The 15,376-nt window shown below is 38.3% G+C and overlaps 1 protein-coding gene across 2 annotated transcripts in view; it reads left to right on the forward strand.

Moving 5' to 3' along the window:
• The window catches only part of LOC129751202 (ribosomal protein S6 kinase alpha-5), an 82,214-nt gene that overhangs the window by 14,745 nt on the left and 52,093 nt on the right, over nucleotides 1–15,376 (forward strand). For both annotated transcript variants that reach the window (XM_055746566.1, XM_055746568.1), the window contains exon 2: nucleotides 6,115–7,162. In XM_055746566.1, the coding sequence (XP_055602541.1) occupies nucleotides 6,388–7,162 (775 nt within the window). In that variant the 5' untranslated portion in view covers nucleotides 6,115–6,387. The remainder of the gene's footprint in view (nucleotides 1–6,114; nucleotides 7,163–15,376) is intronic.

The following is a 15,376-nucleotide window of genomic DNA, read 5'->3' on the forward strand; positions in this document are numbered from 1 at the left end:
TTTTAATGGTTTATTTGTTATGTAAATATTTTGCATTCAATTGTCATACCTAACTACTAAAACCGACAATTATTTCAAACTAGCTAACCTGGTGTGCTTCGTTAAACCTACCAAAAATTATTCAAATTTGCTTAAACTATTTAGACTTCAAATTTTCTTTTTAGATAAACTTTAAAATAATACAAAAATACTACGAATTTGAAGTGACTTTTTTCCAGCATGAATGTCTTGAGGTTGCAAGTGATCAAAAGAATTTATCGAGAAAAGGCGTCTAATGTTACCAGGGTCCTCGATTTTTCATGTTTTTCGAATTTGAGAAATCAATGGTATAAGGAATATTTTTGTTTACTCTTGATGGCCTTTATTAATGTGTTTAATTCAAAAATTGACTTTGTTCTCTCCATTTTGAGATTGTCTTCTTAAGCCAGTATATGACTTTTCATGCACTTTCACAAAAGAAGGGATTCGGGTTTGGAAATAAATGTATGATCTTTTTTTTTAAATGATCATTAAAAAAATCATCTTTGATTCTAATTGTGAAATGAATCACTTTTTTTGCGTGATTTCAATTTTCGACCTGTTAAATTCTTCAATTTATGATTGTAAGAATGTTTTTTACCGAAATTGTAAACTTCAATGCCTTTACTTGTATTTTAGAGGTCTAAAACAGGAATTTTTGAAACTTAGTTCTATTTTTATTTATTTGTGAATTTTTTTTATTTGAACGGCATGCTGAAAAATAAATAGGATTTGAGCTCCTTATTTTCAGGGGTGTTCCTATGTTGATATAATAAACCATCATTTTAGCTCAATGATAGAGCATTCCTTTTCAAAAAGTGGAAGAGGTCTTCAATTTAATATATTATCTCATCATATCAAAACTCCTAAAACCCTTACTTTTCGATTGTTCGAGGGGTCTTTCACTACAATGAATGATGAAAGAGTCTAAAAGTTGGTCGAGGTTTGTCACATTTTCGATTGAATTTATATGGGAACCCCCTATTTTGAAAACAGGAAAGATTTTTTCAATGTTCAATATTCCATCACCTTAAAACTTGCATATGTAACAAATTTGATCAAAATCACTTGAAATTTGTTCGAGTTCTGATGAATCATGTCAATATGCCAGTATTTGTTTGTGAACTAAATTTTATGAAAATTACTTGAAAATTGTTCAAATTGTTGAAATTTCAAAACTCAGCAGTAAGAAATTTAAATTTTACTGAACCAGAAACAGGAAGTCCTTCTTCCCAAAAACAGGAAGTACTTAACCTAAGGTTGCCAAATTTTTTTTCAGCACGTACCCGGGCCGGACAAATCCGGGCTATTTTATCTAAAAACCTGGCAAAATCCGAGCATTTGATCTCAAAATGTCGACCAAAAATCCGGGCAAATTTTGTCAAAATCTAAGAATTACTCAATACAAATCATAAAAAAAACTTGAGGAAATTTTTTATTCATCATAAGTTTTTTAATCGCATTTTAGACTTTAAAAAAACATCTTATGATTATTTTTAAGAAACATGCTCAAAAAATTTCGTTTTGGACGCATAAATAAAGAATTTTACAACACAATTTGTTTTTGTTTGTTTGTTTTGACAAATGAAGTAAATAGATCCGGGCAAAATCCAGGCTTTTTTCAATGAATTTCGGGCAACCGGGCCAGGCCGGGCTTATGTCAATTTTTGTTTTAAATATCTGGGCAAACCCGGATAAAACCGGGCAATCTGGTAACCTTAACTTAACCCTTTTCTTTCCATGGAAGCACAGGTGATCCACAACCTTACATAGCTCCCATTCGAGCTGGGCGCTTCGGATCAACACCATTTTCTCACCGAATGTGTAGAGATGAGTGGAGAATCATTGCACAAAATATGAAGAAAATCGATTCATAAGTTATTGCTCGGCAGATCAAAAGCTGCACAAAAGTCGGATTTGTTCAATAATTTGACAAGTTTTTATAATAATCTTCAAATGAAAATACTGACGTGTAGAAAGTTACCTATTAGGGTGGCCCAAAATTGTACTATGTCTGGGATTTTGGGGGCTCAAGCTTCAAATGATAGCTTAGGGTGTAAGAAACAAACTTTTGTAAGGCAGCGTCTCAGAAAAATGATGTTTAGAGGTCGCACGGGTTCGATTTTTGTAAAAAGGCCATTTTTTCGACATTTTGTCCTAATAACATGTTCAGACCTTGAAAAAGTATCAAACATGTGTCTCTAATATTTTTTAAATTACAATTCACAAAAAGGGTACTTTTTGTTAAGATTTTCAATCAACAATGAATTCCAAAGATGCGCAACGTTATGATGTGCAACTTTGCAGAAGAAAGTGTATAGCTATTACTTGTCGTTAAAAAGTGATCCAAGTTTTTCTGAGTGAAAAGTAACAAATTTCAAACTTTTGCTAAGAATTGCTTCTTATTATGATGTGGATGAGTTTCGAACAATCTAAACTTCTGATATCGAACTTTTTCATTCTTTTATCGATCCCTCAATCAGCAGAAAAAAACCGTGACTAGTTTCTAGATTTTTATTTTAAATTCTAGTGATTAAAAGGCTAATAAAAGTATGAAAAAAATTGATATCAGGAGTTTATTTGGTTATTAGATTGCTCGAAACTCATCCACATCATAATATAAAGCAATTCTTAGCCAAAATTATAAAATTGTGGCCTTTTTCCACAGTGAAACTTGAATTAATTTGAAACGACAAGTCATAGCTATACACTTTCTTCTGCAAAGTTGCACATCATAACGTCGCAAATCTTTTGAAATCAATGTTGATGAAAAATCTTAATCCAAAGTACACTTTTTTTTATTAATTATAATTTTTTGTTTACAAAAATTTATAGTATTGCGTAATTTAAAAAATCATACATACAAATTGAGAGTCCTAAACAGTCCCAATAAATTTTTAGTTTAAAACACACATTATAAAGAAAATTTAAAAAATATTAGAAACACATGTTTGATACTTCTTCAAGAACTGAATATGTTATTAGGACAAACTATCGAAAAAATGGCCTTTTTATCAAAAATCGAACCAGTGCGACCTCTAAACATCATTTTTCTGAGTCGCCTACATATACAATATTGTTTCTTACACCCTAAGCTATCATTTATAGCTTGAGCCCCCAAAATCCCAGACATAGTGAAATTTTGGGCCACCCAATTGATTATGCAAGCAGAACCGAATGATGGTTTACTTAAATTTCAACTAAGGAGTGTATTCAAAAAAAATCTGTAAATAACTTTTGCATGCATGGATGGAAATTGATGAAATTTTCAGTGAAGCTTCCTAGTAATGTAATGTGTACGTGTGCAAAATTTAGTACCAATCTGTCAAGTGGTTTTTGAGGTACAGAAAGTTATTGACAAAATTTTTTGGGCAGAATCAAGAAAAAACAAAATAACTATAACGAAAATAACTAGAAATCAACTATTTGTTCAAATTTCATATGGTAAATCGTTTAAGGAGTCCTAGAGGTTCTAACAGTGAGCTTAAATTTGAATAAAAGTGAAGATGATTGATTTCATAAAGTTAAGGAATGTGAGAGCACAATCCGAAAATGAAAATTTAAATGAAAAAAGTAATAAAAAAGGTAGATTTTACTGACTGGTTCATCTTGCTGACTGATAAACAGGGCTGACTTCATTTTTAGAAGGAAGAAAAAAAGTTGCCAACCGGATAATAAACAAAATACGGTGGTCGAATCGTGCGCAAAATATTTGGACTGCCTGTGGAAAGATGTTTTGAAAAATAATCGTAATGGATAACAAAACGCACTATTTAGCGGGCACCTGCAAGGTTTCCAGCCAGCGATTTTGCGTTTACTATCTCGCCTGTATTTTCCGGAGTTAAACACGAAGAAAAAAAAATGGAAAAAATTGATGTCTAGTAGTTGAGGAAGCTGACGATTTGTGGAAGCTGCAAATCGATCAGTGTTTCATAGCGATTGACACGATGAATGGCTAAATAGTTTTTAAAATAAATATACAAAGAAGGCTGCCTTCAAATGCAACCGTTTTCCCTTCATAGCACTTCAGTAGGTTTCACAAAGTTTATACTCTGTTTCGGTTGGATCTGGAAACGAGTCATTACGCAAAAATTGTGGTGGAGTCGTAGAAAGTCAAGTATATATGTTGTTTTTGTGTCGAGAGGACAACCGGCTAAATTTGTCATATCTTCGAGAAAATTAAAAAAAATCGTGTAATTTGTAAGGCCAAGCTCCAGAAAATAGAAAACGTAATCAAAAATTGCGTTGATTGGGAAAAAGGGTGGTTCATTATAGAAGGCGCTAGTGGTGCCCAAAAATACTAACTTTTTTGTAAGATGCTATCTCAAAAACCACTTGACAGAACGTCACAAAATTTGCCCATCTCCTTAAAACAAGTTTGTGATATTTTCGAAAAACGGCCTGTTTTGTTTTTCTGGCGCAAAGTGTCATGGCGGCCATTGTTCAAGGCAAAAATGAAAATTTTAAAAATTTCAATAATCAGACCTTTGAGGGATAGGTATACCAAAGAAATATTTTACAAAATAGGATCGTTTAAGTTTTTGATGAATGATGTGATGAAATTTCATGTACACTGCAATTATTTATTTTTTCTTCTGCACCCTATGTGTTGTTATCTTCCCAATAATGGAGCATATATGATCCACCTCATAACCCAAATTTATCAAATGGATCTTTATTGTAGCCTAAAATTATGCATTTTTTGTTCTAGGCGAAATAAATAATTAGTTTTTCATCAATACTTTTAAAACGTAAAAAACTTCGTGGAAAGGAAAGGGCTAAACAACTCTAATTCAATAAGTAGTACAAACATATTGTTGAGATTCTTCAAATATACCAAAATTTGAAGTTATAGATCACAGTTTGAAACCTTAAGTCGGATTGTATATATAATCTTAATTCGCAGTCTTATATTAAAATCATGTTTTTGATTCAGGGCACAATTTTCAATTAAAGTCCAAAATTTAGAATTATGTTTTATCAAAAAGAAAAAAAAAAAAAAAAAAAAAAGAATTATGTTCCCAACTGAAAAAAAACTATAATCTTGAAAATAGTTGATTATTTCGTGCTTATATTGTTGCTGGATTCCCAAACCGGAGATTTCGTCAACATCAGCGATGGCGACATCACTGACGAAATTTCATGTTGATCCGACATCAATCAAACATCTTCCAAGAATCGGAACCAAACAAATGAAAGAATTTCCGATTGCCGAAGTGTTTGATGACTTTTTCATCGTTGCTGGTTGGCAAAGTTACCAATCACCAACGCAAAAACTTATTGTAACAATATAGTTGTTTCCTACTTCCCACAAAATTTATTGTTTGGATTGAACAGGTATGTTTTTCTTTAAAAATAGTTATACTTTGAATTGGATCGGTTAGAATGTTACGGTTAAAAAATCCGTCCAGAATTCAGATAAAAAATATATTCAAGCTAATGAGTTTAGCTTCTATTGCTTCTTCCTAGTTAACAGTAAAATAACAGAAAATTCCTATTCCAAGGAAAATTATTTTCAAAACATTCTCCGTTGCGATTCCTCTTAATTTTACAAAACCACTGCCTGGTAGTTTGAAGGGATTGCAAGGTTGAGCTGCTATAACGAACACAGCTCGAAAACGTTCGTCTCCCGCATGGAAAACACGAAGAATTCTTCTCCCATGGCGTGGCTGAGGCTGTCTGTCTCGTACATACTACTAACTTAACGGTACTAAATACTTAAGAAGCTTAAGTAACTCACACGCAAAGTCGACGGTCGACCGGACTTGTTTCTATATGTAGTAGAATCCCTCATCATCATCATCATCATCGTCGAAGCTATCATCATCATTATCGTGTCTCCATCGAGAACGCCGTCCGCGTCGTGAAGTACGCCCGTACCTACTCTGAGTGGTTCATGTGTCCTATTTTTTCCGGTGCAATAAACAGAGCAATAAATAAATCTGCTCCAAGAATTGTTACTGTTTTTTCTGAGTTTGAACACCTCACCTTGACTTGCATTGCATTTGTTTGGTTGCAACAGAACGATTTTCTATTGATTTTTTTTTATTTTTTAAACATCACATCTAACTACAATTTCTTTTCTTCTATTTCCAGATTTCACTTAGTTGAAAAACTGTGTATGAAATACCCAACCGGAGATTTACAAAATATCAAGTGTAATTTTTAATGTAAAGATGATAAAAATAATTACGTCACAATCAAGTGCCAGCAAAATAATGGGAGTGTTATAAGATGTGATGCCTACATTGGGTTGGTTTCTTATTGCGAAAATATCGCTCAGTTTCTTGGGGGCCCTCTGGTGATTATTGAGTGAATTTTGGGAAAAGCCAGTGCAAGGGGAAGGCTTGCCAAGAAAAAAAAAGTAAAATGAGTCGAAATCGCAACAAAACCGGTACTGGCTCGAGTTCTTCCAGCAAGAAGCAACAGGATAATGTGTTCTACGAGGGAAGTTACTCTACTTCCCAGTTGGCTCACGTAATGATCAAAGATTTGAAGTTATCGTCCGGAAAGAGCTCCAGCTCTTCTCGTCATCAACCTCATCGGCAGAAGACCGATTACACTTCGTACTACGATAATCTGAAGTACTATCAACAGCAACAATCGTCCGAGCAGAAGCGTTCGATAGAACCGCCGGATCTGATCAATCAGATTGTGGCCGATGCCGCTCGCAAGAAGCAACTGGAGCAACACTCGGCAGTGAGCAGCACCAGCAGCAGTAGTGGGAACAGTAGCAAATATCACCAGGTCCGGGAAGCACCGGTCATTATCGATTCCGAGGATTCCGATAATGGGGATGCCGGCAGTGGTAACGACAGTGCTAGCGACGGGGAGGGTCACCCTGCTACTCACGGTAAAATGCCGCAGCAGAAGCAATCGTCCTCCAAGAAGTACGATAACGGTCAACAGCAGCGGATTGACACCGTTGAGGAAGTCGAGGCAGACGACGATGACGACGAGGAAGAAGAGGACGACGAGGACGAGGTACAGTATCAATCGGAACAGCATCAGCAACGTCAACAACATCAACAGGATACACCGAAGAAGCGAAACGAGAAAAGTGGTAGCAGTGTTATCTACAACGGGACCATCATCGATAAGGACGGACTGGAAATGATAAAGATTTCCACCATCAACACCAAAGGTGAGTCAGATTTGTTTGCTTGTTTTATTAGTTTTAAGTTGGTTAGGAATGAAGAAATTCAAACTGCGAAATGAAATGGGAATGAATTCCATTTTAGTCGAACGACTGCAGGGTGCCCTTCAACTGTTGTTTATTCATTGATCAGCATTCCATTGGAAACTCCATTTCGATGGAACGAGAAAAAAAACGGCAATTACATAGTTCCTATTAGATTATTCGCTACCAGGGAACGATTTCCATTCCATTTCTGGGACATAGTTTCATGGGCACTTGTCCTAGACAGCTCTCAAACTTAACCATCTCTAACCAGACAGCCGGCACCTGTTGTAGTTTTCCTATGATGTGCCTTCTATAATCCTCTTTCCGTAGCAGGAGAACTCCAGAAGAGCCAGTATGTACCGTTCGAACCGAGCAAGTGTACTCGTCATACTTGAACCGGCTCGACGATTGTTTGCGCTTTGCTAAGTTGAGCAGCATATTTCAATGTGGGGAAGCATTGAAGAAAACAGAAGAACGATTACTGCTATTTTTTGAATACAAGATCCCCCGCGAAACCTTTGCCGAGATATGCGTACGTGCTAAATTCGATTGGCTAACGTTTCCTGGGCAATCTCGCACACGATTGTATCGATCAAAGAGGAACAGTCAAAAAAGGGGGAGGTGGGCAGCCGAAGGGGGTGGAAAGCTCAATTCAGGTTCCGTAACATTTAAAAGACGGGCCCCAACATCACCAACACCGCCATGAATCGGCAACAATATTACGTGACATTGCTCGAGACGGGGCTGGTGGTGTTTTCAATGGTTCGTCTGGTGGTCGATGGCATGTTATGCTACCAGTGCTCGATCAAAACACTGCACTCACACATTCCCAAATCTTGAAGGAAAACTTCGCGATCCGCCGATACCTTCAGTTGTGTTCCGACCCGACTGATGATGAAAACGCACACCGATTGTCTATGTATATTTGAATTTGAGGAACTTCCTCAATGAACATCAACAACAACAATCGTAACACCAACAGCTGAATGGATGATGGTGATGATCAATGCTGGTGCTGGTGGTGGAGCACAGTTATTTTTACTTGGAAATTACTCGGAAACAACACTGGCCGTCGCCGTCGTCGCCTGATGGCTATAACATCAACACACATGACGTTTACAAGGAATTATGCTAATGTCGTACGGCACGTCCATGTGGAGGTTTATGTTTACGTCGTTGTTTTTTCTTGCTTCCTATTAACGCGCGCCAGTGTGTTTCGATGATCGCTACCACTACCCTGATGGATGCCAGAAGCGTGCATCTGCGGAACCGGTTGCATGCCAAATTTACAATTCAGTTCGCTGCTAGCACCCACCAGCTTTGTAAAATGCTTCTCGGATACATTCCCAGCTACCTACTCACGACTGTTTAGAAACACAATAACGACGATGCTGCTGCATATTTGGTGTACGTATAAGTTGAGCTGCATTGCCTTGACGTTTTGTTCGGTTTGGTTTTGGGGTGGGTAGGCTCAGGGAACTGTGGAGTGTTGAGCGATAGAGATTGTTATGTAAGAGTGAAATTTTGGAATCGGCGTGCGCAACTTGTGTCGTCGTCGGGTTTGAGGAAGTTGAGCAGAATTGAATTTAATGCTACTGTTTCGAATTAAGCGGAATTCAAATTAGACACTTCAGCCACCCGAGTTGCATGAGTTGGTACAATTTCGGTTTAGATTCACCATTATTAAACTTTTTGGCGTTTATTATATTTGTTATAATCGATCACAATAATTCAGCTCATACCTGGCTAAAACAAGGGCTCTTCAATTGAGTGACGCATTCGATTGACGGCCTAAAATGTCTCACTTTAACGTTTTTAGTAGTTCATCCAAGTGGTAAATTCCAAGATATGGGCACCCCTAAGCAGGGGTGTCAGGTGTCCTGATTTATCAGGATTTGTCCTGATTTTTGAGAGACCGTCCTGATTTTTCAAAAACGCTTGAATTGTCCTGATTTTTGAAAAATGACCCTGAAAATGTCCTGATTTGTCCTGATTTTTAAAAAATATCCAAATCATAACTAAATTTATTGTTAAATGATGAGAACATCAAACAAATCTTAAATAAAATAGTTAAACCAGTTGAACCAATGAGATTCTTTGATTTAAATTACATTCAAATGAGGTTTTTCGATATTAACTGCAGGCCAGCCAAGGTCATTCTCGCTTCAGTTGCATAATTCGAGGCGTCTTCATCACCTATATTTCGCCTTTAGTTAGGCAATCTAAGCAGAACTGCATTTTGTTTTCAACAATTTGGGGGTGTCCTGAAAAATCCTGATTTTTTCTTCGCGGTGTCCTGATTTTTGACAAAACGACCTGGCACCTCTGCCCCTAAGCGGCATTTCCGACTGTTCCTGGCGTACCGCATGATAAGACTATGTTACACGAATTATCCCACCATTACCTTCTCATGCAAACGAGGTCCATTGCTTGCTCCCCGAGTCCAACGGACTGCTATGGTCGTAAATGTTTCACTTCTCACGTCTCAGGTCTTGAAGTCTCAGATCTCACTGTCTCATGTTCAAAGTCTCTCCCTAAGTAACCATGAGCACTAATAACTTGTCCAAATAAGTTATTTGAGTGGTCTCATGTCTCAGATTTCGGACTTAAGTCTCAGTTCTCAGGTCTTATATCTAATGTATCACTTCTCACATTCCACTTCTCATATCCCATATCTTTTCAATTTTCACTTCTAACTCTCACGTTCCACGTACGACTTCTTACTTCTCACGTGTCATTTCAAACGTCTCATATCACACTTCTCACGTCTCATTTTTCGTATCTCACGTCCCATGTACCATGTGTCATGTCTTAGGTCTTAAGTATCATGTCTCAGGTCTCGCTCAAGTCTCATGTCTAAGTTCTAATGTAGCAGGTTTGAGGTATCAGGAGTAAGGTCTCATGTCTAAGGGCTTTTTCCTAAGTCTCAGGTCTTAGGTCTCAGTCCTCAGCTTACAGATTGCATGTTGCACGTCTCAGGTCTAAGGTCTTCAGTTACATGTCTTATTGTAACAGTTTTCGACAAAGTTATTCAACGAAAAATTTCCTTTAGAGAATTTATAAATTGGCACAAAACCATTAGCAAGCTCGGTTCCACAGAAAAAATAAAAATTATGATGATTTTTCAGTACAAAATATTAAATTTCCCCAAACAAACATAAAAGTGCTAATTTACTCATGTAAACGTTACTTAAAAATTCTGCAAAAAATTGGTGTACTTTCTTGACTACAAAATAACGACCTATTTATTAACTATTCTAGCTCCACCTTCAAAATTCATTAATTCGTTACCTTCTCACCTTCTCTTTTCACTGAAATCGATGATCCAACTCGATGCAATCTAAATCAGTTTCGGTGATTCCTTCATTGATGTTTTGGCACATTTTATTACCGACAACCGGTGTGGTAAGTTGGTGTCAGAATTGGTTAATCGGCCGCCACGATTGTGTAACCTTGTTGAATAACGTATATCTACCTCCATAACTGAGAAGGCAATCGATCGAATTAGGGAAGTGGAACTCGGCGAAAAGTGTTGAAAAAGTTTGTTTTAAAGCGATCGGCTTGGTAGTTGAACAGATATTATTTGATTTGGGTGGAATTTGGTAGTATATTTGCGGTTTCGATTACTGAAGTCTTGTAGTGTTTTTAGACGATGAGACATCATCAATGCCACCTTGGTTGTTTTTTTTTCAACAACATGCTTAAAGAACAGCAATGGAACCTTTGAAATTTTTTACGAAACATTTCCCTCCATACATTTAACCATGGACGGACACATTCGGGTACTTGTGAACTACCATTTTGTTCCGTGCGATATGAGAAAGATCATTAGACTAAGTCGATTTTGGGGTCATTTTTGAATTTCTCAAACTCTGGGGTTTTAAAAGCTTCGTTTTGGTTCAAAACTCATCCATAATTTTTAGCAGAATTTTCAAGTAACGTTTACACGAGTATAGTCTGTTTCACATAGAATCTGGTCGGATAAAATAGATCATTTCTCCGCAAAGAAATAACGTATAACAAAAGTAAAAATGTCATTTTGTAGGGTTTTTATTGCACTTTCATGAAAAAATACATAAAAATCATTCATCAGCTTTTCGGATGAATTTTCGAACTTTTTTTGTAATTTTTTTTTTTTTTAATTTAACAACTAGTTTATTAAAGGCCTTTTACTTTTACAAGTTTCAATGTGCCGAGTGTATTCGTTTCACTAGGTTAGTAGGGAAGGGGGCCGTAATAGTCGCAGCGACTCAACTGTTAGAACTTTTTAAATAAGGGGAAGGAGGGGGTTTATAGGGGGGTATTCTTCGAGAACAGTTTTCCATTAGGGTTCAGTGGTGGCCTCCTGCAGCTGTAGTTTCGATGGCTACGGTTTGATGTTGGTTTCCTTCTGGCCAGCCTTCTTTACGTTATTGTCAAACCCGTTGGATGAGAGGTGGAACTAAGAATTAAACAAACAAAACAGACATTAAATGAAGAACACATAAGGGGAGAGTTTACATGGTAAGCGGACTAAACGACCAAGTCAGACAGCTTGAGATATTTATAAATTGGGAACAAATATCCAAAATCTAAGTTTGCCAGAATGTCTCGAATTGGAACACCAGGTAATCTACCTCGGGCCCTAAGGGTATCCAGTAGCCAAGCCCTCGTTTGACCATACCTTTCACACGTCCATACAACATGATCGATGTCGTGGTAGCCATCCCCGCAAACGCAAACATTGGTTGCAGCGAGATTAATACGAAACAAGTGCGCGTCAAGCCGGCAGTGATTTGACATGAGCCGAGAAATCACGCGAATGAAGTCGCGACTCAAGTTAAAATGCTTGAACCATGCCTTCGTCGGAACCTTAGGGATAATCGTATGGAGCCAACGTCCCTTTGTGCCATTATACCAGCTAGACTGCCAAGCGTTAATCGCTAAAGTGCGAGGTATTGAAAAGTATTCGTTGTAAGTTATTATCCTCTCAAAGATTTCACCTTGTAACGCGCCCACCTTAGCCAATGAGTCCGCCTTCTCATTGCCTTGTATAAGACAATGAGACGGGATCCAAGCTAAGGTAATCCTATACGAATTTTCGATCAAAGCGCCCAATACCCCTGAAATTTCCAGCAAGAAATGGGAAGAGCGCTTCATCAGTTTCATCGATCGAATTGCCTCAACGGAGCTGAGACTATCCGAATAGATGAAATAGTGGTCTACGGGCAGTGTGCGGATGTGTTCCAAGGTACAGTAAATAGCGGCTAGCTCAGCAGTGTAAACGGAGCATGGCTCTCGGACCTTGAACGAAGCTTCAAAGCCCTCATTATACACTGCGAAGCCAGTCGCGTTTTCGATTCTAGAACCATCAGTAAAGAACATTTTTATAGGGTCAATTTCACGTACTTTTGAAGCAAAGATTGAAGGAATAATGTTGGGTCGGACGTGATCTGGTATTCCACGGATGTCAGCGGTCATGGACAGATCGAATTTTATCAAGGAACTGCTACTCGGGCAAAAAGTGACTCGTGTCCGAATTTAATAAAGAAGGATTTATTTCTAATTGACTAAAAGTTTTATAATTATCTACATATTTTACTTGCGGATTAATATTCATAAGCCTTTCCAAATTTTCTATCACCAAAGGATTCACAGTTTCACTTCGAATTAGGAAACGTAGCGATAAATCGAAGAACCGATTTTTCAACGGCATTATTCCCGCCAGTACTTCGAGACACATCGTATGTGTCGACTGCATACAACCCATGGCAATACGCAAACAACGATACTGTATTCGTTCTAGTTTGATCAAGTGAGTTTTCGCGGCGGACTCAAAGCAAAAGCTTCCGTATTCTATGACCGACAGTATCGTTGTTTGATATAACCTGATGAGGTCCTGTGGATGAGCACCCCACCAGGTTCCAGTAATCGTTCGAAGAAAATTGATTCTCTTTTGGCATTTTTGTGTCAAGTACCTAATATGTTTTCCCCAAAGGCATTTAGAGTCGAACCAGACACCCAAATATTTAAAACTAAGAGATTGAGTTAGAGTTCTACCCATCATAAGGAGCTCTATTTGAGGAGGGGAATGTTTCCTTGAAAAAACTACTAACTCTGTTTTACTAGGCGAAAACTCGATGCCTAGATTCCTGGCCCAATGTGATAAATTATTTAGAGTTTCTTGTAACGGAGGTTTAATTTGAGTGCCTTTTTTACCTGTGATATGAACAACACAGTCATCCGCAAGCTGTCTTAGCGTGCAATTTTGTGCCATACAAGCATCGATCTCTCGGACATAAAAGTTATATAGCAGGGGGCTTAAACATGAGCCTTGGGGTAGACCCATGTAACTAATTCGTTCAATATTGGTTTCTCCATGGCTAAAATGCATGATTTTTTCAGACAACAGGTTATATAGAAAATTGTTCAAAATTGGTGAAAGTCCGCAAGAGTTAAGATTACTAGATAGCACTTCTATGGACACCGAATCGAATGCCCCTTTGATGTCCAGAAATACTGCCCCCATCTGCTCTTTTTGGGCAAACGCCAATTGAATGTCTGATGAAAGTAATGCTAGACAGTCGTTCGTACCCTTGCCTCTACGGAATCCAAATTGTGTCCTTGACAACAGATTGTTTGATTCAACCCATTTATCCAGCCGAAAGAGGATCATTTTTTCGAGCAATTTCCGGAGACACGAGAGCATTGCAATCGGCCTATACTATACGAATTGTAATCAGAAGCTGGTTTTCCCGGTTTTTGGATGGCGATGACTTTCACTTGTCTCCAGTCATGCGGAACAATGTTCAGTTCCAAACACTTATTGAATAAATTCAATAACCGTTTTTTAGCGGAGTCTGGCAGATTCTTCAACAAGTTGAATTTGATTCTGTCCAGTCCGGGAGCTGAATTGTTGCAGGACCAGAGCGCAAGTGAAAGTTCGACCATCGAGAATTTATCCTCGGTGTCGGAGCTATTCTCTGTATCCCGATATATTTTCAGAGCTGGCGCTGCGTCCGGGCAGACCTTTTTCGCGAACTTTAATAGCCATCGACTCGAACTTTCCTCACTTTCGTTCGAGGGAGTGTGATTACGCATGTTTCGTGCTGTTTGCCAAAGTGTGCGCAGAGACGTTTCTCGAGATAACCCATCCACAAATCGCCGCCAGTATCCACGTTTCTTGGCCTTGATCAGGTTCTTGAACTTGCGTTCCAAAACTAAGTAACGCTGGAACTTCTCTGGCAATCCGGTTCTGCGAAACTCGACAAACGCCTTGCGCTTTTCATTTCCCGCGCGAGAACACTCACCGTCCCACCACGGAGTAGGAGGTCTTTTCAGGATCGTTGAGTTTTCGTTACGTCTGACCTGTGCCCCGATTGCACATTCCACAATCGTCTCGGAGATGAAACCATACTCTGCCTCCGGAGGTAGTTCGTTCGTTGAGTTGATGGCGTCGCTAACACCCGATGCATACTTTCTCCAATCTATATTCTTTGTGAGGTCATAAGGAATATTGATTTCTCCGGGTGGACTACGACCACTGATGATAGAAATATGGATAGGCAAATGATCGCTTCCCTGAGGGTCCTGGATTACCTTCCACGTACAATCCAAGCTCAGAGAGGAAGAAGCTAAAGAAAGGTCTAAAATACTATGCTGTGATTGGGATCCATTAATTCGAGTCACTTCCCCATTGTTTAAGACAGTCATGTTGAAGTCGTCACACAGCTCATAAATAATGTTAGCACGATCATCATCACGTGAGCTACCCCAGCCCACGCCATGAGAGTTAAAATCTCCCAGAACTAACCGGGGTTCTGGGAGAAGAGAAATGATATTCGCCAATTGGTTCCGGCTCACGCTTGAAGATGGCGGAATATAAACCGAGGCTAGACAAAGGTCTTGACCTTTTATTCTAGCTTGGCAACTAACGACTTCAATACCTGGAGATGGTTGTAGTGGAATACGATAGAAAGAGTGGCATTTCTTGATCCCCAAAAGAACACCACCCCCTCTTTGACCATCACGGTCCAGGCGAATAATGTTGTGGCTGTGGAAGTTGAAATCTACGTTAGGAGAAAGCCAAGTTTCGCATAAGGCGAACACATCACAATTCAAATTGTGTACCAATATTTTGAGTGCGTCTAATTTTGGTAAAATACTCCTGCAGTTCCATTGCAATACAGAAACAAT

This window comes from Uranotaenia lowii, chromosome 3 (assembly GCF_029784155.1).
Source record: "Uranotaenia lowii strain MFRU-FL chromosome 3, ASM2978415v1, whole genome shotgun sequence".
In the NCBI taxonomy this organism is placed as follows: Eukaryota; Metazoa; Arthropoda; class Insecta; order Diptera; family Culicidae; genus Uranotaenia; species Uranotaenia lowii.